The sequence below is a fragment of the Stigmatopora nigra genome, chromosome 7, assembly GCF_051989575.1.
Source record: "Stigmatopora nigra isolate UIUO_SnigA chromosome 7, RoL_Snig_1.1, whole genome shotgun sequence".
NCBI lineage: Eukaryota > Metazoa > Chordata > Actinopteri > Syngnathiformes > Syngnathidae > Stigmatopora > Stigmatopora nigra.
The window spans coordinates 4,096,066-4,120,000 of record NC_135514.1 but is presented as its reverse complement, the minus strand read 5'-3'; the positions used below and the strand labels follow the sequence as shown (position 1 = coordinate 4,120,000).

The 23,935-nt window shown below is 37.1% G+C and overlaps 1 protein-coding gene across 10 annotated transcripts in view; it reads left to right on the top strand.

Moving 5' to 3' along the window:
* Positions 1-23,935, top strand: part of plecb (plectin b) — a 78,182-nt gene that overhangs the window by 33,353 nt on the left and 20,894 nt on the right. For 2 of the 10 annotated variants that reach the window (XM_077720912.1, XM_077720915.1), the window contains exons 3-10: positions 15,845-15,906; positions 18,692-18,781; positions 20,545-20,622; positions 20,721-20,813; positions 22,109-22,275; positions 22,577-22,692; positions 22,877-22,980; positions 23,683-23,802. In XM_077720912.1, coding sequence (XP_077577038.1) covers positions 15,845-15,906; positions 18,692-18,781; positions 20,545-20,622; positions 20,721-20,813; positions 22,109-22,275; positions 22,577-22,692; positions 22,877-22,980; positions 23,683-23,802 — 830 coding nt within the window. Of the gene's footprint in view, positions 1-1,045; positions 2,480-13,980; positions 14,305-15,844; positions 15,907-17,515; positions 17,531-18,691; positions 18,782-19,488; positions 19,528-20,544; positions 20,623-20,720; positions 20,814-22,108; positions 22,276-22,576; positions 22,693-22,876; positions 22,981-23,682; positions 23,803-23,935 lie in introns of those variants that run through there. The other 8 variants (XM_077720906.1, XM_077720914.1, XM_077720907.1 and 5 more) reach the window with 8 other exon arrangements.

Here is a 23,935-nt window from a genome sequence, read left to right as displayed (position 1 = left end):
AGCAGCTCATACCAGCAAATTGATGTTAGTCATGGTAAGGGATCATCTCAGGAGAGAGTAGTATCTGATGTTCAAAAGGAGGAAAAAAACAGTTGTATCCCTACTTTAAAAGCATCTCAGAAGCATGATGTTCCAAAGGCCTTTTTGGCAGCTCCTATTGCTGAGGCTACAGATGCTACATCTCAAGGAAATAAACATGGGGAAGTTAGTCTTAGAATCAGCACAGACAAGTTGAAAAGTGGGGACTCAGATGCTTGTAAAATGATTGCTACCTATTCAACTAGCTCAGCGGCACCCAAATCCATGATCATAAAGAAAGGTAACAAGGAGGCAGAGGAACTGGATAAAACCCATGTACCACCCACTGAAAAGGTAAAACAAAAACATTTGACCTATCAGGCGCCTGCCCAGGAAACAAGAGGCCTCTTGCCAGAAACTGTCACAGTTGTCCATGACAAAACCAATGCAAAGGTGAAGGTGAATAATATTACCGACAGTCATGTCATTACCAAGTCCATGAATAATGACAAAGATAAAAATACTGCCGATGCTGATGCAGAACCTGCAAAAGCTGTTGTGAAACCAGCGAAAAAAAATACAGTAGGAGAACAGGTTCCAGGTGAAATTACGAAAAAAAGAGTTGAATCTAAAATTGATAATGATCAGGCAAAAAATGCATCAAAGATTACCCTCACTCAAGAGAAAGTTAAAGCTCAACCACTGATGTTTGCGGATGCAAAAGAAATTCCTACAAATAAGAAAAGTCAGAACCTCATTGCCTCTGTGAGTCCAGTGATTCTACAAGGAAAATCTAAAACTGAAGAAAGATGTGAAAACACAGTACTGGAGTCTGTGGTAACTGAAGTTTCCACAACCACTATCTCATCAACAATGGTCAGTGCTGAAAAGAGTAAATCTGAAAAAAACAAAGCCCAAAGCAAGAAGAAGAATCTAAATGCAGCTCATTCTGCGAAGACAGATGAGCCATCAGGACAAGGTGGAATATGCGAAACCCCTTTGCAAGCTTCTTTATCAGTAGACGAAGACTCTCGGCTCAGTAAAAAAACGGTGCACTCCGAATCGGCTATTGTAAGCAAACAAGTGATTGAAGGAAGCTCTAAATCCAAGCGAAAGAAAAAGAAATCTCAAGATGAAAAAGACAAGATCAGTGAGGGGACACTTAAGACAAAATTAGAAGACACAAATACAAAAGACATGACCTATGATAAAGACCAGATCCTTGAACCCAGCACAATGCCCAATGAACCTCTTTTTGCACAGACAAAAAAGGCAAAACCAAAAATAAATAATGACGGAGAGCAAGTAATTGATGCCTCTGTGACAACAGACAAGAAAACCTCTAAACAAACAAAGGCTATTTCTGAAGCGTCACCCTTGCCATTTGGCCAGAACGATGTGGTGCCCCCAGTGGCCCATCAAAAAGCAAAAACTAAATGTATTCTGCCTCACATGGAATCTAAGGACATTACTGCTACGAAATTGGAACCGGTGACAGAGCCAGTACAAGAATGTGCCACGGTCGGCAAAAAGCATTCAAAATCATTGAAAAACGTGGATGTAAAAAAACACGTAGACACTCCAGTGTCTTCAACTGCAGATGTAGAACTGAAAGTGGAAACACTGCCATCCACTAAAATTACACCATTGCTTCCGGGCACAGTTAAAGAATGCTTATGTGTGACCTCTGAACCACAAAATCGCAATGTTTTTCCGAAAATGACTCCTGCAAGAATGTTCAGCGAGGAAACCAGTCAGGCAGCAGCTGTGCTCTCGCAGGCCCCATCAAACAAAGGGGAGGTGGAGCCAGTTCTACTCTTTGCAGAAAAAATCAAGCAGGAGGTTCCAAAAGCAAAAACATCCTCCACTGTTAGGGAAGCACCCATAGCCAGAGAATTAGTGTCAGCAGAGTCAGTGGTAAAATCAGAGGCAGCTGTAGCTCAGGCACAGGCCAACCCCCTTGTCAAGCAAGAAGAGCCTCCCATAGTTGCACAACATTCAGCCACTCCGGCAGCAGAGAGCGGCACAGCAAATAAGCTCTCTGTGTCAGCGGCCTCGAAGCAGAAGGAAGAAACGAAGAGGGGCTCAGAGGAGGACACGCCCTCTGCCACTGCAACACTCGTAAGTGGCAAACCTCACGTGGAAGACATACTTTTGTCCACAAGCCCGGAAACCGACGAGGCCAACATGAAGAGGAAAATTGTTGTAGTTGAGGAGACAGTTGAGGTGAAGCAGCTTGTTAGTCCGCAGGCAACTGGGGAACAGTCAAGTCCCCAACCTGTGCAGCGTGAAACAGAAGAAGAAGAAGAGTTGGACTTGGATGTTTTGGAAGAGATTGCCAAAGAGAGGGCACTTTTGGCAGCGACCCCCGGTGTCAGGGTGCAAGAAGTTTCCCCTGAAGTAGACTGGGACCACTCATTGGAGGAGCCAGAGGACAAGACATGGCCCAACTTCCTTGAAGGTTTGTGTACCAATTACTCTACTCTGTGTATTTTTCTCCATTGTATTTTGTCTTGCACATTGATTTCAATAGTAAACAAAAGCATTTGCCACTAATTTCTCTTGAATGCACTGTAGATAAAATAAACTATGATCCTTATTCAATTATCCTTGGGCTGGGTTTTAAAATGGATTAAAACATGTACTATAACTTAACAAAGACTCTTTCGTTTAAGGTCATTTAAATGTCTCTGTTTATGAATAGACAGTGTGAATTATCTATTGACGTATGCATGGGAATTAATTTTCTCAGAGCTATTATTGATACATTTTCTGCAAGGCTGGACATACCAGGAATGTTTTCTTGCTACTGTCAGTTATCACAGAGTAGTGATTAGCTTCTGCACAATCAATGCTGAAACAATTGTTTCAGAGGCCCCCCTTGTTGTCAATTCTAAACTGTTCCTCAGTGCATACAATGAATACATGAGTGTTCCTGTGTACCAAAGGTAATTGATTAAGATAAAAAATCCAAAGTTCATATTTAAGGTGCGGTTTTCTGGATCTGTAGGATGATAAACTAATGTGCAAATAAATAAAATGGCCCCTCCAGGCCCACTCTTTACATTTTTCAGCAAATTGGATAATACAGACCTGAGGTCACTCCAGCAAGGTGGGGCTGTTTGTTGAGATTCAGCCTCGCCTGGTCCCAGTAGAAATTCTCGTGCCAAAATGAAGGGAAGGGGGTGTGGTGTGTTTATAAGCATTTCTGATCATTTCACTTGTACTAATACTTAATCACAGTTAAAATATGAATGCATCACCAATTATTAGTATTGTAGTTGACCATTGATTCCTTCTCGAGGCTTTATTCGTATGAAAGAAAGGTTTGATGACGTTCCATTATGCAATAGAATGTGTAAGATTTGAGAGGTATGCATGCAATGTGATAACAGTTCTGAAAGGTTGCCTAATTTTTGGGATTCCTGAAAAAAAGTTGAACTATCTGTTGTTTTGCTTGTCAACTGGGGAAAATAGTTCTTATTGCTACTGAATTATGTTCTTTTGTCCCAGAATAATTTGAAATTAAAAGTAAAATCAATGTAGCTGTCCAAAACACGTGACAATGTATAGAAGCTCCCTTTGGGTGTAGAAAGTACTTCATGGGCGTTGCCTGGTGTGAGTGTGAGTAATAGGGACAGCGTGAGGGAACAGCTTGTTCATAGCTCTCCAGTTGTATTTATTTTGCTCTGCGAATGACATGAGATCTGGATCTAATTAGCAAACGTGATTCAGTCTGTGATGAGAATCTAACAATTCCCTGCAAAGTATGAAAGGATAAAAATTGTCTTAGACTGAACTCCCCAACTAAAACAACACAGTTCAAAGACTGCTTTATCTTTTGTGGTGCAGTACTAAGGATGATTTTTTTTATACATAAAGGGGTTGGTTATGAATTAGGGTGGCAAACTATTAAAGCCAGCTGCATTATCAGTGTTTGGTGTTCCACTGCTGACATCTACTGTCCATTTTCAACCACTGTTGCATGAAATATCTTTTGCCAACAAGTTAGACAGGTGGCATCTGTGTCCTTCAGATTTGACCTTAGATGACGTTGCACACATTATGTAGGTATGATGACAATTAAGTTATTTTTGGTCCTAGAAATGTTTATTGCCTCAGATTAATACTGCCATATGTATGTTTATTTTCACGCATACTATAGTCCTACACATTTTTAAATGTTAATCAGTTACTTTTGTTTTATCCACTAGAAAGAATGTGGATAATGCTGTTTGTATCTGTGGAGCCATTAACCAATGAATGAAGTGTGTTGCACAAAGGCTGCCCACATTCCACATGCTCTGAAAAAGTTTTTCAACTCTGCCCACACATGGCACTGGCGACAACTGAACACATTATGGAAGTGCCATTGAGGTGGGCCTTGTTGTCAACTATGAACTATTCTCCAGTGCTTAATTTTGTAATGCTTCAACCAAACAACATTCCAAAATTAAATTTAACCGTATGTGTGTATGCACAAAGAGGGAGCGATGGGGAGAAAGGAGAGACCGGGAGAAAAAAGGAGAGGGAGAGAGAAAGAGGGAGAGAGAAAGAGGGAGAGAAAGAGAAAGGGAGAGAGAGAGAGACAAGGGGAAAAGGGAGTGAGGGAGGCAGGAGTATAATTGTCAGCGTGAATGGTTGTCCCTCTCCTTGTGCCTTGCAATTGGCTGGCCACCGATTCAGGGTGTCCTCCGCTGACTGATGGTGGTTGTTTAAGCGGCTCAGAAAGAGACTAACTTTGATAATTTACTCACTGAAAATAAATAGGGAGTTTCATGTAATACATGACAAACTTGTGTAAGGCATAACCAAAATTATATTCCCAAAACACAAGACATTGTTTCTAATATTTCAAAGGAATGACGTGTTGACAGCTCTTCAAATGATTGTGTCTCTGCATACAAGAAAGTAAACTATATTTAAAAATTGTTTGTGCATAGCAGTAATCCCAAAAGAAATATGGGATTAACGATAGTAGCGCCAAGCATGCTGAGCTATCTTCTGGCATAAACATTGTTGACGGAGTTCAAAATTGGAGTTAGTTATATTTGGAATTTGTTAAACATGTATGGGGACAACTTTGGTTCATGTCTAAAACTCTACTTTATTCCAAAATAGTCATACTGGGACTATTTTAAACACGTACATACAGTAAAGTAAGGCATACCCCAAATAAGGGTTATTTAGATGGGTTTTAATTAGATATATATTTTTTAGCATTATTGGTAGTGCGATCTGTAGGGTGGGCCCAATTGTGCTTGTGTCTCAAGGGGCAAATTTGCTAAATGCCCGTCAGAGAGCTTCCATCAGTTTCTAACTGTGACACTATGTGATCATCTGGCTTTGGTAGATATTTATAGCACCCAGTCAGCCCCAACCCATTCTGCTTGAACATACAGCCCTCAGCCCTTCGTCCCTGCCCTTTCCCCAGGCTCGGGGTCGTCCCTCCTCCCCTGGCCAGACAACCAGGCTGACGAATCCAAGCAGCAGGCACAGTCTGTCAAAATTTAACACTAGAGAGATACAAGTCAGTTCATAGACAACAAACACCAGCTTCTCCTGTTCTGTTCATCCCCCTTCAGTCTTGTTCAGTTCCCCTGTTCTCCGTCCTCGTCTTCCTGTTCTTCTCTGTATCGTCTCTTAGATGAAGATCATACCGGGTAGGTCGCAGATATCGTTTACTGCGGTGTGTACTTTACGTGTATTTTCTCTGTCCTGTCTGTTTGTCTAGCTGTGGGCTGTCAGAATTATTTTGGCAAACACAGGGTGGCCGTCTTTTGATCCTTGTACTCCCTAACATATTAACACCAACTCAAGAAAGACACACTACGTATATGCACACTCACATTCCGCTAACAGCAACTGGCAGCTAAGCAGTACACACACTAAAGTTGTCCACCACAGGATTGAATTAAGATTGCCTGCCCTACTCCTTTATTTCATTTGACGCTGTGTCAGTGGAGGGCATTGGCCCAAAGCTGCCGCCCACTACCCAAGCCTGCACCCCTTTCTACTTTGAGAAACTGTTTGTTGCCAGCAAAATCTCGCTGGAGCAACTTTACATGTATATATTATACATTTTGCATTTCATACAATTATGGTGGGGATAAGGGCTTTCAAGTTTGTGTTACCTATTAAGCAAATTATAAAAAGGCATTCACATCGCAGTGTTGTCATGTTGGATGCTTATCCAATGTGAGTACTTATTTTCCTCTGTGTACATTGGTAACTGTACATTGATAGTAATTGCAACAGCTGCCACTAAACCACTGATTTGGATATAAATGGTTCAATAAAGATGACAACTAAACATGAATTTAGATGACTACTGCTCGCAATTAAAAGCAAGTGTTTGGCCTATGTTGTGAGTCACTAAAATTGTGGAGACAGTAACATTTCTTTGGAATTTCTGGGTGGAGAAACAGTAGGATTTTTTTTTAAATATAAATACCACACCCATACCATCACATAGTTATTTAACTCCCTCCCCCAACAATAAAGACAGCACCTTCATCCCCCTCTACATTCCTCTTTTTTTCCAAGAAATATTTACAAGTTCCCTAGCACTGTCACTTACAACCGTGTTTGTGGTGGGATACAATCTGGGTTACCTATCATTTTAAGAATCTTGAGAAAAAACAAAACGGAACATCGGAGTGAGGCAAGTTGCAGATATTGTTAATGACTACAAAGTAATTTTAATTATAAAAAAAAGTTATTTAAAAGGGAAAAAATGTTCTTAATGTTGTTTTTTTTAATTACATCAAGTCCTATGTACTCAGCATAAAATATTGTGTGTATTTTTTGTTTAGTTTTTCTCAGTTTCCCTTCTGCTATGTAACCGTTCATCTACATAAATTCCCCTATATGTATATGCATCTCAGGTTTCTCAAACATATCTATTGATGTGTATATGAGTCAAAGGTTTATTGTCTATTTGTGCCTGTTATTGACTGGCACCAGTTCAGCCTGTTCTCCACCTCCTCTCAATAGTAACCTTGAATAGGCTCAAGCACCCCTGCAATGCTTGGAAAGATAAGCGACGCAGATGATATTGTATCCGTAGGATCTTGTGTACAGCTTTGTAAGTGTTGCTAGGTTACACTTTACACGTTCATGTGCCACCGGGAAAATGTGTTTTCCCCACACAGTGGTACCAGTCAGTTCATCAAACGCTTGCATTTCATTTATTCATATTCATAATTTAATTGGATTTCAATATAAATGTCAACTTTCTTTTTATCCAGATCATTTTGTTGCATCGTCTATGAACAAAACACACAGTGGCTTGCTGTTTGACAGCAGAAATGCAGAAGACAACATTCAAAAACCTACCCCAAACAAAACCAGTTTGGTCATGTTTTATTAGCACTTGAAATAAATCTGTCTGTACAGGGAAAGAAAAAGAACAACATCAAGGCATTAAAATTACATAAAAAGTCATCTTTTAAATAATATTTTCAACAACACCAGCTGATATTGTTTTCTCTCTTTTTTTTCATTCATTCATTTTCTGAGCTGTTTATCCTCACAAGGATTGCAGGGGCACTAGAGCTTATCCAAAATAACTTTGGGCAGTGAGCGGGGGAAACCCTGATTTGGATCCCATCTAATCGCAGGGTACATGGAGACTTAACATCCATTGACATTCAAACTCATACTTTGGCCTATTTTTTTCTTTCTTTATTTATTTATTTATTTATTTATTTTCATTAACAGTTAAAAATGATTTCAGAGGTTTGACTATTTTCTTACATATTTAATTTAGGAATTCTACCATGCAACTTTAGTTTTATAGGTATCCAATATGTTTAAATACATGACAGAGGCTCTGCACTTTAATTTCAGATTTTAAAACAAATTGAGCATTTTAAAGTTGTACTTTGGTAATCCTAATATTGGAGTTGTTTTACGTTCTATACAATACAATGTTATTAATTGTATATATGTTTGGTAAGTCGGCGCCATGTGTAAAAATAGCATTAGTAGGGTGGCCTTTGTTGTCTGCTGCAGCTCTCATTGAGCAAACCTTTATGAGTGGATCAGACAGGATTTGTTCATTTTGGTTAGAACATCTAATCGTTGAACTAATACAATATATACAATTTAAAACGTTGTCAATTTCCACAATGGGCTGTGTTGATATGATGTTGCTATATCTATCAGCCACATTGTTTAAATACAATGAGAAATTGCCAGGGTAACTCGGTGTAACCCATGAATGAATTCAACAAAGAAAATGAATATGGACGGTAAACAAATTAGAACTGTAGAAAATGTGTACTATTTGTTTACCAACATCTATTCTGATAGTTTTTCTTTCCACGACAACCGTTCACCCACCAAAGTCATTAAGGAACCCTGTTCCATAGAGTATTTAGTCAGATCTGTACATATGTCCGGACAATCGTTTCAACTCAAATGGTCACATCTTAAATTTTATCTTGTTCAAAACCATCCCAGCAGAATATCATTGAGATAAATAAAACAAACTTTTCATTGACTATTTTTCGTTACCCCTCTGGAAATTTGGCTGCAGTCGAGTAATTCGTTTTACAGAATCTCAATTTTGAATGCCTCGATGTCTGCACTATGGATCATATGGAAGTCATTGAATCATTCAGAGGAATGTTGTCCATTACAACCCCTGGATAACTTATTTTAAAGTAGTTGGCAGTTTTTCATTCGTCAAAACTGCCTATTCCTTGGCATAATGTGTCATATATATATGTCATACTTTAGGTGCAAAATCTTAGCCTTCATCTTTGGATTCTGTATTTCTCTTCATGCTTGCTTGGGCGTTTCTCTGGGTATCTCATTTTCTTCCTGTATTTCAAAGACATGAATGCATAGCTCATTTAAAGCCACTACATTTTTCAGAGGTGTAAATGGTTGTTTGTCTCTGTTTACCCAGCGATTGGGTGGCAACCAGTTCAGTATTTCCCAGACCTCTTGCTTAATGTCAGCAGGAATACCTATTAACACACCACGGCCCTCGTGATCAGATAATGGGTGAAAAGACGAGTACATTTTGTGTCACTTTATTTTAGTCTTCACAAATGACGCGAAAAAAAACATAATGCACTATTTAAAATGATTTTACTTTGAAGAGTGGCTCATCTTCTATAAATGTTGTTATATCACTGTCATTATAATGCTTCAGATGATCACAATTGCCAGATTTGCTTGCATGGAAGAAGGTCATGTGAAACACATGATGGGACTTCCCCTTTATTGTCTTAGATCAGAGATCAATGTCCTGTAAGAAGAAGTCTTTTGATTTTTCCTTTCAAATATGGGTGAGGAACATAGCTTTGCCCTTTTATGAATTGTCACATTCTGAAGTTCACTGGTGACAGTCAAGGAATGTGTAATTCAAAAGCACACATCCAGCCAAGCCTCATTCACTTAAGGTTTATTTGTGATTTAGACTGAGTCATGCAGTTTCCCCTATGACAAAAGTACATTGTGGTTCATTTTAGCATCGTGAGAATTAGTGTTGGCCTCACCCAGAAAAGTTTTTCCTCAAAGCTTTACAAGTTTTTAATGGTAGGACATAGGATATAATTGTACTAAAAAGAGGCACAAGTTATATGGAAAAAAAACATGACTTTCATGCCATTGTAAGCATTTAAAAAAAATCTTGTATCATATACTTGCTTCCAACTACATTGTAGTCAAAACAAAAGGACCAATTTAAGTGCAAAACTAAATCTGTAAACATGGCAAGCTAGACATTTTCTTCCACATTTTTTCCCAATACTCTGCTAACGTGAGTGCAAAGGGAAAGATACTCCCAATGTTTGATATCTTACTAAAATATCTCAATCTTAGTAAATCTTGCATAGTGTAATCCTGTCGCTGTGTGTTTTTGTGGGTGGGACAGGTTGTGTGTGATACTGCATGACAACTCAGTTTAATTGTAATCATCAGAGTGGCAAACAGTTTAGGGTGTACTCTTGCTTTTTTGCCTGAAGTCAGCGGGGATAGATGTTGAAAGTAAATGAATACATTTTACTTTTTCTTGATGAAAAGATATGTAATGCTCTGGCCTGCAGAGGGAGACACATAATGCTGATTTCAAGTCAAATCACGAGTACCACTCCCACGCCCTTTACGATACACGCAGGTATGCATGACTCTCCAAGTTAAATAGGCCCATTTTAGCGACTGACATGTTGGCCACTCCGGCACTTGTTGGCTTTTTCAGGCTTCTGCAACTCAGAGCTGAGCTATTTTAACTCTCAGCTGTTGTGTTTTATCAGGCGACTTGTTGAGTTAAATAAAGTTTTCTGGTTAATAGTTTGAATGGAATTGGACACACTTATGTCAGGCATTCACAAACTTTAAAATTGATGATAACAGGACACCAAAAAGAGTATAAACAACTTGCCTAATTAAAGGTCATACTGGATTGTTGTCGATATATCTTGCCTGAAGATATGTGTATAGAGTTATCATATGGAGTTATTGTTTATTGATTTTAAATGGAAAAAAACATAGAAACATATAAATGGAAATGCAGTATACCTTAGAAGCCATCACTGGTGTTCTCTATTCCTTAGCCTTTTTAAAAAGCTAAACTTTTCAGAACAAATGCAATTACGAAGTCAAAAGACTATTGTTTCAAAATGAATAGAAAGAACATCTTAAAGGTTGGGTAAAAGTAATTAAGTTTGTGATTTTTTTAAACTTTATTTTTGGGTTGACGTGCCATCAGTTTATCCTGGGAATCTCATCGGCACGCCTTCTGATAGTAGATGGATGAACAAACAAATATCAGCCCGCTGGTACCTACCGTGAAAATGACAATCTTTAGTGGCTGAACTTGGCAGATACTGTACTTGTTTCATGATCAAAAGGCGTGTTATGTGACGTGACTGAGGTGGTAGCTATACAGGGCTGTTCCCTTTTTTGAGAAAAAAAAAATGGATTACCACTCTTCTTCTTAAAAACATAACTCTGTAATGCAGCCTCTAGGGTGTGTTTGGGTCACTCCTACTTTTATCAACATTCCATTTCTATGGTTGAGGTGTGGTAGGCCAGAGATTCCAATACTATTTGAACCCTAACATGAATGGACCAGTTAAGACAAGTCATTAGTGAAGAAACACTCTTTGTATTCTTCCCTTCTTCAACTTGCCTTCTTTTCTCTCTTACCGGTAATTTGTTCATGAATCACATTCCTTTTTTTTGTTTATAAATGTACTGTAAATGGTATTTTACATAATGATAGCACAAATGCAAAGTACATTTGTAGATGCATGGCAGCTAGGTTGACATATTCTTAATCAGTGTAGGTCATGGGTGTTTCTAAAAGTTCACATCGATATAAACCTTTCTAACTAAATTTAACTGTCATTACATTGGAGGAATTGGTTTTACCACAAGTTCAGGGTTTCCCCCACCTGGTGCATAGATAACTGGGATATGCTCCACATTTTGTTTAATACAATTAAAAATATGTATATGAAAACACATCCAGTGTAAATGGTCCGAACCAAAACAACAGTTTTTGGGACAATCCAATTGGTATAATATGATGAGATAAATGCATGTTAATAAAAATGTGTAGTAGAAAAAATCAGGGTGAAAAAATTAAATTAAAATCCATGCCAGTTTTAAAATTGTGAGAACCCTGCAATCCAGAAATTTCCCCTAAGATCTTACTGCTTGTATAAGGCAAGAGTGTTCCATCTGGTTTTCATGAAGCAGCACGAGGGAGTCAAGTAATAGGCATTTTGAGACCTTAATGATATGTTTCCTTTGGGGAGTAAAGCGCTCATGACGGCAATGTTCCACAGCATCTTTGCCCGCTGTGATTTGAGTCTCTTGAACGTGTGTTAAATAATAAGCTGTAGTTTTTACTGTGTGCTCCACAAATAGAAAATTGTCTATGTATCCACCATATCGTTTCATGACACTTCAATAGGTGGTATTCCTTGCCGATGCTCCAAGCTATTAGAAATTACCAGTTTTAATCAAAGCCCAGATACATGGGAGAGTTGTGTCTGGAAGGGCAATTAGTGTAAAACCTGAGCGAATCCAACATGCATTACTCTTGACTATAGATATTAGAATCTGATAAAGAAATTGCCCTGAAAAGGCTATGTAAAGCTCTGCTGAGAAAAACAACAACTATATATTCTCCTTTCTTTTTTTATCATTTACCATCAATTATAAAAAGAACACTTAGCGATATGTGAACTATCATTCATGCATTCATCTTCCATACTGCACATCCTCGAAAGGGTTGCTAGAACTTAACCCAGCTGACTTCCGGCAAAAGGCAAACTACACCCTAGACTGGTTGCCAGTCATCCATAGGGCAGACATAGCAACAAACAATCATACTCACTCACTATCATACCGCCACCAGGGGGAATTGAGCCCACGCCTCCTCGCACCGACACCAGGGGAGTGAACCTCAACACCGTGAGGTGGCTCTGTGAACTATCAAAAAATACAACCTTTGTCTTAGCCATTTTTACAAGCAAGTAACTGACAAATTCTTGCCTCAAGGGCCAAAAAACAAACCACCAATTCTGTACAATAGCCCTAACTCTCAACAAATGATTAACTTTTAATCAATATCAACCCTTTGTTTAACAACAATACAGAACACTTAAGTTGGCACATTTTTATTTACAACAGTTTTGCAGTTGAAGTTAATAGATCAAATTCACAGTTTATTTCATTATGTATCTTGCAGAGCAATGTGTATTCAGGCATTAATCATCATCATAATGTAGCACAATTTAACCAGCAGCAATATCAGACAATGATATACTGGTTTGCTTCTTAAATGTAAACCAAGATAACTTTCCTTTTGGCTCCCAATTGCACATCCTTACACCACTCCTTAATTCCTAAGCTTGCCTAGACATTGAAATAATCTGCAAAAACACCCACACCCACGCTAACTCATTTACACTGACACATGCAGCGCATTCATGTTGGTACAGGCTGGGTTTAATACTTTGTACCATAGAAATATTGTATGACTTTGTCACAGAATCTGATGTCAGAAAGGGTGGGGAACATTGATTTAAATTTTTGTACTCATTGCTTAGAAACAATGGCAATAAAGCGGGAGGAAATATCTTTACACTCAGTTTGCCTATTCTTATACAATTTCATTTTTTAGCATTATTAGTATTATATTTTTTTGATCAGTTTTCACCGTTCCATGACTGAATCGGCCAACGGGACACTCCTGTTTTACAGGAAGTAATAAACACTGAGTTGACATGTTAGGATTAAATTTCTCAACACGGGAAATGTGCAATTAGTCCGAGCTGAATTGTTGATTGTTTCTGTAAGCCCTTGACCAATGAAAGACAACAATTTTCTTTAAAGGGAAAACGACAATCCAATTTGATCAAGTGATAAAATCATTGCTCTTAAGCATAATCAACTTCAAATAGAAACAATTGGGTCTCATTGCACTCAACTCCCAGGTTGCCTCATAGAACCTTCTCACTATATACTAATTTGTTTTGTGTTTCCCACACTGCATATAACCCATTTACATTCACAGTTTGGCATTTATACATTTGCATATTCGGCTACTGTTTTGGAAAAGCTACCAAAATTATTTCCCTGAAATATATTTTGTGTGGTGAAATGCTGAGGGTATGTTTGTATCACATATAGCATTTTTTTATTTTTTATTTGAGATATATATGTATATAATTTATGACAGCAGAAGAGTGGGTTCTATATTTTTTGCAAATATGACATTTTTGTGATTATACACGCTGATTACCACACCCCTCCCACCTCCCTCCTTTGCTGTAGGGCGTGTTTTGAGCCCTACCCACAATGTCCTCCACTAAATACACAGTCAGAACGGCACATAGGAAGACAGGTCTGAACTTTATAGCCCACAGGCACCATTTACTACAAGACTGGGTGAGCAGAAGAGAAAAAAAAGGGAAGGAAAGGAAAAACACATAAGGAGAATTAAGAAGGGTGAAACTGAACCCAGCCTGGCATTGGGGAGGTTTCGAGGCTGGGAAGGAGCAATTGATAGCTTTTCCGAGCCGTAAGTTAAGCATAGCCATAGAACTCCTGGGACAAAGCAAGGGACAAGACCAACATCATATTGCTTAGCAATCGCCAATGTAGGAATAGTATTTTGTGTGAAACAGTTGTGACACACAATGGCCTCTACACCGCAGAGGTACAGGAATTTTTCATCTGGCAGCATGGGCAGAGAGAGAATACCCTCAGATGAAAACTATTACCAGGGGATGTTGAAGGCCATGGACACCAGGAAAGGTAACTGGATGATTAAAAAAAAAGAACATTTAAAAAAAGGCAATTAAGACAATTCAGCCAATAACATGTATAGTGTAGCAGTTCTAATCATTTTCAAACACACTAGATATACTAGTTTGAAATAACAATTAGGTTATAAAAGTTAGTTAGTCAGTTTGTGATGGTTTGTCATATATTGCAGTATATAATCTATTCTTTGTATTTCATTGCTGACCATCAAGTGAAAATTCATCTGTTTAGCATATTTTTTATGGTGCAGTATAAAATGATTACAAGTTGTTGAGTCAATGAGAGAGATATTTTGCTAATATACAAGTGGTATACTGATCAGATATTGGACGTGTGTACTTAATGCTCTTCAGTAATATAATAGACATTGTTCCTATTGACTTTTGTCTTGTGTAGCACACTGATACTTGTCCGGAATATTATTGGCTCCAGGATTGTTTTTGGTTTGAAGACTTGTTTGTGTCTAGTAACAATGGCATTAGCCCCTGTCAACAAGCACATCATGCAAGTCAAGTCAAGTAATACCCCAGCAGTTCCCATAATGTGTTACAAAATATACAAAAAAAAACTAATGCAGCATTTGGAAGAATTCTATTGTTGGATTATCTTCAAAAAATATACAATTTGATTAAACGATAAACAAAAAAAAACAAATAAGAGATTAAATAAAACAAAGGTAATTGAACACACCTTATGCTGCATAAGTCTATCAGGAAATGTATTTAGTCCTACCCCTTATTGATCAATGATGTACTAGTTACTATTTAGAGCTTTCTTTTCTGCCCTTTGCTTACCCACTGATGGGAGTGTTCCAATTCTAGACACTTGACTCTCTTTAAACTGATAAGATAATGACTTTACACATGGAAATGGTTCACCCATTAAATTATGTGATATACTGTGTGACTCAATATTTATGGAAGGAAGAGTCACACATTACAAAATGTATAAGATATTCACAAATCTGCTCCAACTGTAAGCATTTGGCTTCATTCTAACAGTCGAATGACCTTTTTGGTCTGCACAGTAGTACAAACGAGATGCCAAAATACATTTTAGTATCTGTGGTTTTCCGTGTTCATTAAAAAAAGCATGCAGATACTGTGGTTGTACTAACGGGTGTGTTCCCTATTGGGATCTTGCTGTGTCTTGTTGGATAATTGCCCTCTCACTATGGGCCATATTTTGTTATATGGAGTGTGGACCAACACTTAAATCAACAAAGACATATTGTGACAATGGATGCACTGTGTCTCCATCTCTATGATGATTCATTCTGACTCAGACGCATTCTTGTGTTTTGCAACCAATTCCATTTGTCTGGAAATAAAACATAAACTACTCATTTACTGATCAGACCAATTCTAAGCTTTATTCTTATCACCCCAAGTTAGTGTGTATATATCATCTAATCACTACAAACGTCTATGAAACGAAATGCTTCTAATAGACACTAAGCTGTTGTTTCTCTGTTGCAATTTACACTCAGTACTAGCCATGTCATAATCTGATGTTTGGTTTTACTTTGCAGATGAACGAGATAGAGTACAGAAAAAGACCTTCACGAAATGGGTGAACAAGCACCTGATTAAGGTAACGATCATCTGTCTTGGAACAATCAATTAATACAGAATACAATTCGGAACAGATTTCACACATTTTCATTGATGAGTGTTTTATTTTCATGATGAGAACGTGACTCATAGACATGTTGATTATTTTAGTTCCCTCTGAGAAGTGTGGATGTGGTGAACCCAAGACTCTTTCTTGTATCCAACAGTAGCATATATAGTATGTTGTGCATAGTAGTTTGGATGGATAGCTATATTACAGCCTGTCTAAAACTCTGAGTGACACTGATGCATGTATTTGCTCTAAATTATAATTATAAATTCCATTATTGTATTGAAACACCTAGTTAAAACCACCGGGAATATTTTGAGCAGTGATTCTTGTGACTTTTACTTAAAAATTCACAAATTACAGTTTGACTTAAATGGAAATAGATCTGAATACAACGCGATGTTGAGTCAGTCGTCTTAAGTCAATTTAATGAATGAGTCAATATAAAGGTAACATTGATGGCAGGATCTTAATTGTCAGATGGTGTTACATAAATATATGTTAGATTTTTGCTTGTCAATAGTTGTTTTCTGATACCCGCCAAATGCCAAACATCTATAATTTCAGCATTATGAATAAGAATAAGTCACATTTGGACAGGAATGTGTTAAAGGTTTGGAATGTTATGCTAGCATTAAACTGACAAACTGATTGACGGCAAAAGTTTTATAGTGGGCTTGATGGGGTATACAACGCTTTGGGTGTGGCAAAAACAATTTTTAAAGGGGGCATCACGCAGTGTTTTCCCTTTTCAATGGGTTGTATGGAATTACGTAAAGTAATGTTTATTGAATGTCAAGCCATATTAAGTAGTTGATGACAGACAAATTAGTGAGTGACTAGTTGGAGGGCCTGTCTTTTGTGAATGACCTGTCTCCCCTGGAGCATAACAGTTATATTTACCTGTTAGAGTGCCTTATCCAGTGACACCATATTAAGCGATCATGTTGAACCAACCTAAGCTATTCTTTATGATTATTAAAAGGTGCTGATTTGAAAGTAAAGCTAAGCAGGAGAGGGCATTACATAATAAAAATCACATACAGTAATGGCTCGAATTTCGCAGATAATGCAGACAGACATGGCCACGATAATCGAAAAACCTAATTTTGTATTTGTACACTTGATATAAAAAATGCGATGTACTGAAGCCGCAAATAGTGAAGCTGCAAAGTGGTGAAGGATGACAGTGTAAGGCTTAGCATAATGACTGTTCAATTTAATGAATGAGTACAGGTAACTCCTACAGTTTATTCAGGACTATATATCTTCAAAATGCATTCTGAAGGCAAGATATTGTTGCATATTATAAGAAATAGTATGTTATACAAATAAATATGTCAAGCAGTTTAACACAAGAGTGAATGCTTGAGGCCACTTAGGACCTAAAACTACATGTAGGTCTATGCTGGATGCTTTAAATTCTTGCCCAAATGAATCAGCAAGTGTTCTGACTTGTAAAGGCAATTTTGTTTGAATCCAACTTTTGTGCAACATTCAATATTTGGGTCCTGCACCATTAAATGACCTGCATCCATTTTTTTGCATTTCTCATCCATTCTTTAATCTCTCTATTCAGCCCTGGAGACCAGAGGTAGGTATCAGCATGTTCCAGTTTAGCTCTTATAAACATGTGTGGACATGAACCCTGGCTAATACATAACTTGCATTCTGACAGCCTCCACATTTATTTTGTGTGCTCTCTTTTCACATTAAATTGCAATTTCTCATTGCTCACCCTTTCACTTGTTGTCTGAACACTTGAAAATTAAAATACAACTACAGTATACCTGTATTACTTACTTGACACATCATTGCCATCACAAAAACACACATTGCCACCTTTAAGTCTGCTTTTTTTGGAGGGGAGGAGGGGCAATCAAGTTCTACCCATAAATTTTACATTCTTCATTCTGGATTTTTAGGATGGCTCAGACTTGAGTTGCTGGCGGCAATACATTCTTGACTTATTAATAATTTCACTGGCAGACTAAGTTGTATGGAAGATATTAATTCTTATCTAACAGAGACATCAGTCAATTAGTTTAAATTAGATAATAAGAGAAGTACATTCCTCCAGTTTTTTTTACTTGAAACATACTACAGTTGTAGCTCTACTTATGAAATTAATTGTTTCCAGAAAATATTTCATAATGTGAATCTTTCATATATTACATGTAAAAAACATAATCTGTTCCAATACTATCAACCGAACCCTTTAAAATTATAAGAATGAGAAATTTTAATGAAAAGGTGCAAAACAGAAAAAAGAGAAAAAATAAAATGATTTCTTAAGACATTAAATTAATCCGGAAATGCAAATGTTGGTGAGGCCAACATTTGCGTACTGACAAAACACGTTAGACACATTTTATCAATCTAAAATTATGAATACAGAAAAACGTAACTTACTCGGAGCCCATGATGAAAAATAAACTACAAAGAAGCTTTAAGTGCACTCAATAAAATAACAAAATATTACAGGCGCACAAAAAGCATCTTAAAGGCCTGCATCCCTCCTAGCCAGCAGAGTGTTGGGAGACAATCGATGGGGGAGCAACTGTATCAGGGCAATTTGAAAATGAAATATAGGAAGTGTATATGTTTGATTCTTAGTTATTTTTTTCAGATTTTGCGTTTTTAGAAAAACAAAAACTTAACCATTTGTTTCTTTGATAAAAAAAAATATTTCAAAACAATTCCAATGTTTTTTTTAAACTTATTTAACAATATTTTTTCCCGTTACTTTTTGCAGGCTCAACGTCATGTTTCAGATTTGTATGAGGACCTTCGTGATGGACATAACCTGATCTCGTTGCTGGAGGTTCTCTCTGGAGAAACAATGGTTAGTAATGCTTTGTCTTGTGAATCTGATTTGAAGCAACAAATAGGTCCAGCACCTACAGTGACTTTTTTTCCATTTAGTTAATTCTGTCTCCCCCTTCTGGTGCCCATAGTTAGCTGGGATAAGCTCCAGCACCTATGACCCTTGTGAGGATAGGCGGTTCAGAAAAAAAAAAATGAATCAATGCCTGTTTTATGATCATAGTCAGCTACTCCATGAATAGTGCAGTTCTTGGCTATAACTGTAAAATTAAATGTGTTTTGCACAGTATGGGTGTAGTCTCAAATAGTTAACCATATGGAAACCACAGCTACTCTGCAATGAGAGAACCCCCCTTTGAAAAACTGTAATTATTCTGCACAAATGAAACAGGCATTGCATTTGTATTTGAATTTCATAATGTTCTCATATCTAAAATTAATATAAAATAGCATTTGAAATAACAGTGAATTATTTTATTGTTAATTAAAATGTGTCCTCCTATGTTGATCAAGGACATGACATCTATACATGTTGTTTTAAGTAAATAGTAAGAGTAAACACAATCTTGAACTTGAAATGTGCCCTTCCATTAAGAACGTCTTGCCCAGACCTGCTCTACCGTTTCTCCTTTACCGCCTGTTGACTTCCTCCCCTTTTAACATTTCTACTGTGTGAACTGATTATATCCATCTGGATCTCTTTGCATTGCTCCCATTTGGAGCTAGCTGAGGGAGAGAAACTTTCTCAGAAAATCATTTGAATTGGTGAGTGAGTATATTAACTCAACATATCCTTCACTTACCCATCTTTCACTTCACCGAATTATCAATGATAACTTCACCTCCAACCAACTTTTTGTATTTTATTATGATTTTTACTTGCTTCCTAGTCTTGCCTGATTCGTTGATATAGTTTTGCCGTTCATTAGACAGGTGTAGAATATTAATTTAGACAATTAAAGATATAATAAATATAAGTGAAATATAAATTATTTACCATTATCTCTCCTCATCCACATGCAAATGCAAACCTATTAAACAGGAGTCGGCAACCAAAAATGTTGAAAGAGCCATATGGAACCAAAAAAGAAACCATAAACAAATGTCTGGAGCTGCAAAATATTAAAAGCCTTATAATCAAGGAAACACATTCTAGATGTATCTATATTAGCCTACAATCAAATTCACTAAGTTGGCTACAAATACATCACGACCAACTGTGATTAAATGTATATTTTTCCTGCAGTGCATTCTCTAGGGAATGGCACACTACATGACTGTGTTTTTATGATGCTGCCTCAAGTTTAACTTTGTTACAATATTAGGGAATTATGTTTCATCGCTTTAAAGAAATTAAAGAAATTCAAAAAAGAAATCAGATTTTGATGTCATTTTATTTTGATGATTCGACCTACGTTGCAACAGAACTTGGAGCAGTTGTGGAGTTTGGAGATTGAGTCGACTTCTTAATTTTTTTTTGCGCTCCTAATTTCTCCCGATGTTGTGTAATCACACTTTTGTCTATTTCCCAACTAAGTACTCGACTGCAAATGTAGCATGGCTTTACTTGATATGTATTTCCTCATTACGCTTTTTGCCATTTGACAACATATTCCAAGAAACGTTGAAATCTATTTTCCTCGGTTATTTTTCTGTGATGTTTTATATTTTTTGGAACTTGATTTAAGTGACATCCCCATTCTTTTGTTTTTTGGTTGGCCCATCAATTCAACCATCACCTTGAATTGGGATGCTTAAATACTGTTCTTTTTTTCTCTTTAGCCCAGAGAGAAAGGCCGCATGAGATTCCACAAACTGCAGAATGTACAAATAGCACTGGATTTCCTCAAGCACCGGCAGGTAAAACTTAATGAATGCAGTAAAAATTACAAATATTTCCTCTAAAAGTGTATTTTTTCATCAGAGTACTGCTATAAACCTATTTTTTTTGTCTCTAGGTCAAACTTGTTAACATCAGAAATGATGACATTGCAGATGGAAACCCCAAGCTAACCCTTGGGTTAATATGGACCATCATCTTACACTTCCAGGTCTCCTCCACTGTCAGTTTTGTGTTTTTATTATTGTATCGCTCCATTCCTTCATCTCTGGGATCGGCATCTACCATCTTCCCACCTCTTTGGAATCAAGCAGAATGAACTGCACCCTGCCAAATCATTCTCAAGGAATAGATCGAATCACTATATCCAATTCTCACCATGATTTCAGCACCCATAACATATACTAATACAGTGTGAGACGACATATTTTCGTGAGTCACTGTGCCTGAATCACAAAGGTAGAATGTGTCTAGACAACATCCCATATACAAGTATACAGGCCTCTTCTTGCACTACATGCCAAAAGCAAAATCAGTACTCACTATACTAGATGAAAGAAAAACAAGTTCAATTTGAACTTTGACTACCTGGCTCCATAGACATATAATAAATCAATAGACATGATAAGCACACTCAACATGTTCTCTCTGCAATAATGCATAACCTAGAGGAAACAGTAAATTTGCAATTAATTATTCATCCCTGAGCCAAAATGCAAAAAAAAAAAACATTTCTCCAAAGGTCGATGCATATACAGCTACAGAATATACTAACCTAAGAAAATTCCCTTTTGATCCATCCATGAAAAAAAGGAGGAGCCAATTTAGTTAATGTCCTAACCAAGAAGACCAGAGTGATATCTAATGATAAAAAATATATACTATATTTCTAAGATCATCTAAAGATAACTGTACATAAATTGGAACATACTTAGGTACAATTTTTTTTTTTTACTTTAAGAAACTTCAGTTTGGTTACTGTTGTGCTAAGAAAAAGTATGGGTTTTGCTCAGTGCAAATGCATTCTTTCAGGGCAGCGGTGGAATATATCCTATTCTTATTGAGTCTACTTACTAACTCATTGGCTGTCATGCTCAACAATAATAATTAGATCAATTCGAACCGGGATTAGCAACCATTCACTGCATACCCGCATAGATCAAATGTATAGGACATCCATCACCGTCAATGGCAGCCAATTAGTTAAATTGAACTGTACATTTTCAAAATTATACATTTTAAATTATTACATTTGAAGATCTGATATTCAATCGCTTTCTCTAGTAACATTATACATGAACAACTTCTTGCAATCTAAAATTAATCCTATTCTCTTGATGATTATAATTTAGGTGGATCTACACCATTTTTTTACCCTGGGTTTCTAATATGATTTTATTCAACTTTTGGGTTTTCACAAATGATTATTTTTCCCTCCATATTTTCTTAAATTAGTTTTACTCATTATTTAGTTTGTGACTACTAAAGTCCTGTATACTGTTACAGATTTCAGACATTCAGGTCAACGGGCAGTCTGAAGATATGACGGCCAAGGAGAAGCTCCTACTCTGGTCTCAGAGGATGACGGATGGCTACCAAGGCCTCCGATGTGACAATTTTAGCACCAGCTGGAGGGATGGGAAACTTTTCAATGCTGTAATACATAAACACTAGTAAGTTTCCTCACTTTATTGTTTTCAGTACTCAAATGTTAAAACTTCTCAGGAAACCTCATTCTATCTACATAAAAAAAGAGAAGAGACATTTTGAATTTAGCCATAAATCTAAGTCATAATCTAAGTCCCATACTATTTTGCCCCAGGGATTGACAAAATGTGCAATTTCCCTCCCACATCCAAGTAATATAGTATATATAAAGTTATATGCACTACTTTGACGTGTCACTGAATGTCTGTTGATTTTAGTTTTTATTATTATTACTGAGTTGAGTTTTTTGTTGCCATGTTTCCCTAGTCCTAGGCTAATTGACATGGGGAAAGTGCATCACCAGACCAACCTGCAGAACCTAGAACAGGCCTTCTATGTGGCTGAGAAAGACCTGGGTGTGACACGTCTTCTAGACCCTGAAGGTATATATATATATATATGACTTAAAAAAGCGTCAGTCAAAAATGCACTTGACAGCAGAAATTAGAGATGTTAGATAATCAAAATAAATGCATTTACGATACAACATTTAGATGTCATGTCTTACTGAATCTCATAAATAATAAAGCCTCTTATTACGCAAGTAACCTTTTTTTTCCACACCAGACGTCGATGTTCCACACCCCGATGAGAAATCCATCATCACTTATGTGTCATCTTTGTACGATGTCATGCCTCGAGCTGTTGTTCAGGACACCATGAGAGCTAATGTGAGTATAACACAAAACAGGAATTTGAATGGATGCAAATCTAGACATTTACTGTCAGTAGAAAATATTTAACAATGTACTGTAGTGAGTATTGTTATAAAACACTGTCGTTTGGAAATAAGCATGTTTGTCATATATCTGGACAGAATTAGGCCCTCTTTGTAATTCTGTTTTCTTTCTGCAATTCCAAGTTAAATAAAAAAAGTATATTAAGCAGATTAATTTAGAAGCAAATTTGTTTATTAGAAATGTGGTTATAGAGAAATGGAGGTCTTGTGAAGTCAAGAATAGCAAGAAGTTAAGTCAGAAAGAATATTATAAATCGCAATTATTTATATATACTGACTGCAATGGACTGAAGGGAAACTAATACACCTCCAAGAGTCATGTGGTGTATATGAATACAATTCTTTATAGTAAATCTGACAATACCAGAAGACACCAGTGTCTACATCCCTTAAACTACTGCCACATTATCTTTGTCTTCCATTTTCTACCATCATTGTTCCCATCAATTACCTATCAGTTTTCTATATCGCCCTCTGCACAATACCTGCATTGTTGGTGTAGCTTAATTGAATTTGCTCTGGGTTGTGACTGATCGAAAATGTAGACTCAGGGTAAAAAAGGTCCCTTGTTTTTGTCTGCTGTTGTTGTTGCCCTGACATTTTGTTGCCATTTACTTTCCTGTGTTGGCTTCAGGAGTTGGAGTTTCGCTGGCGGGAGTACTATGAGCTGGTAACTCTTCTGCTTCAGTGGATTCGCCACCATGTCATGGTCTTTGAGGAGAGGAAGTTCCCGGCGAGTTATGAGGAGATAGAGGTGAGTCCATATGGAAACACACTTGTACTCCATGTTGTATTGCATTTTGTCAATATGTATTTTTCACTTCACTAGAGAGTGAGTATAGGACACATGTTACCATAGAATTTTTCAAGTCAGGTAATTAAACAAT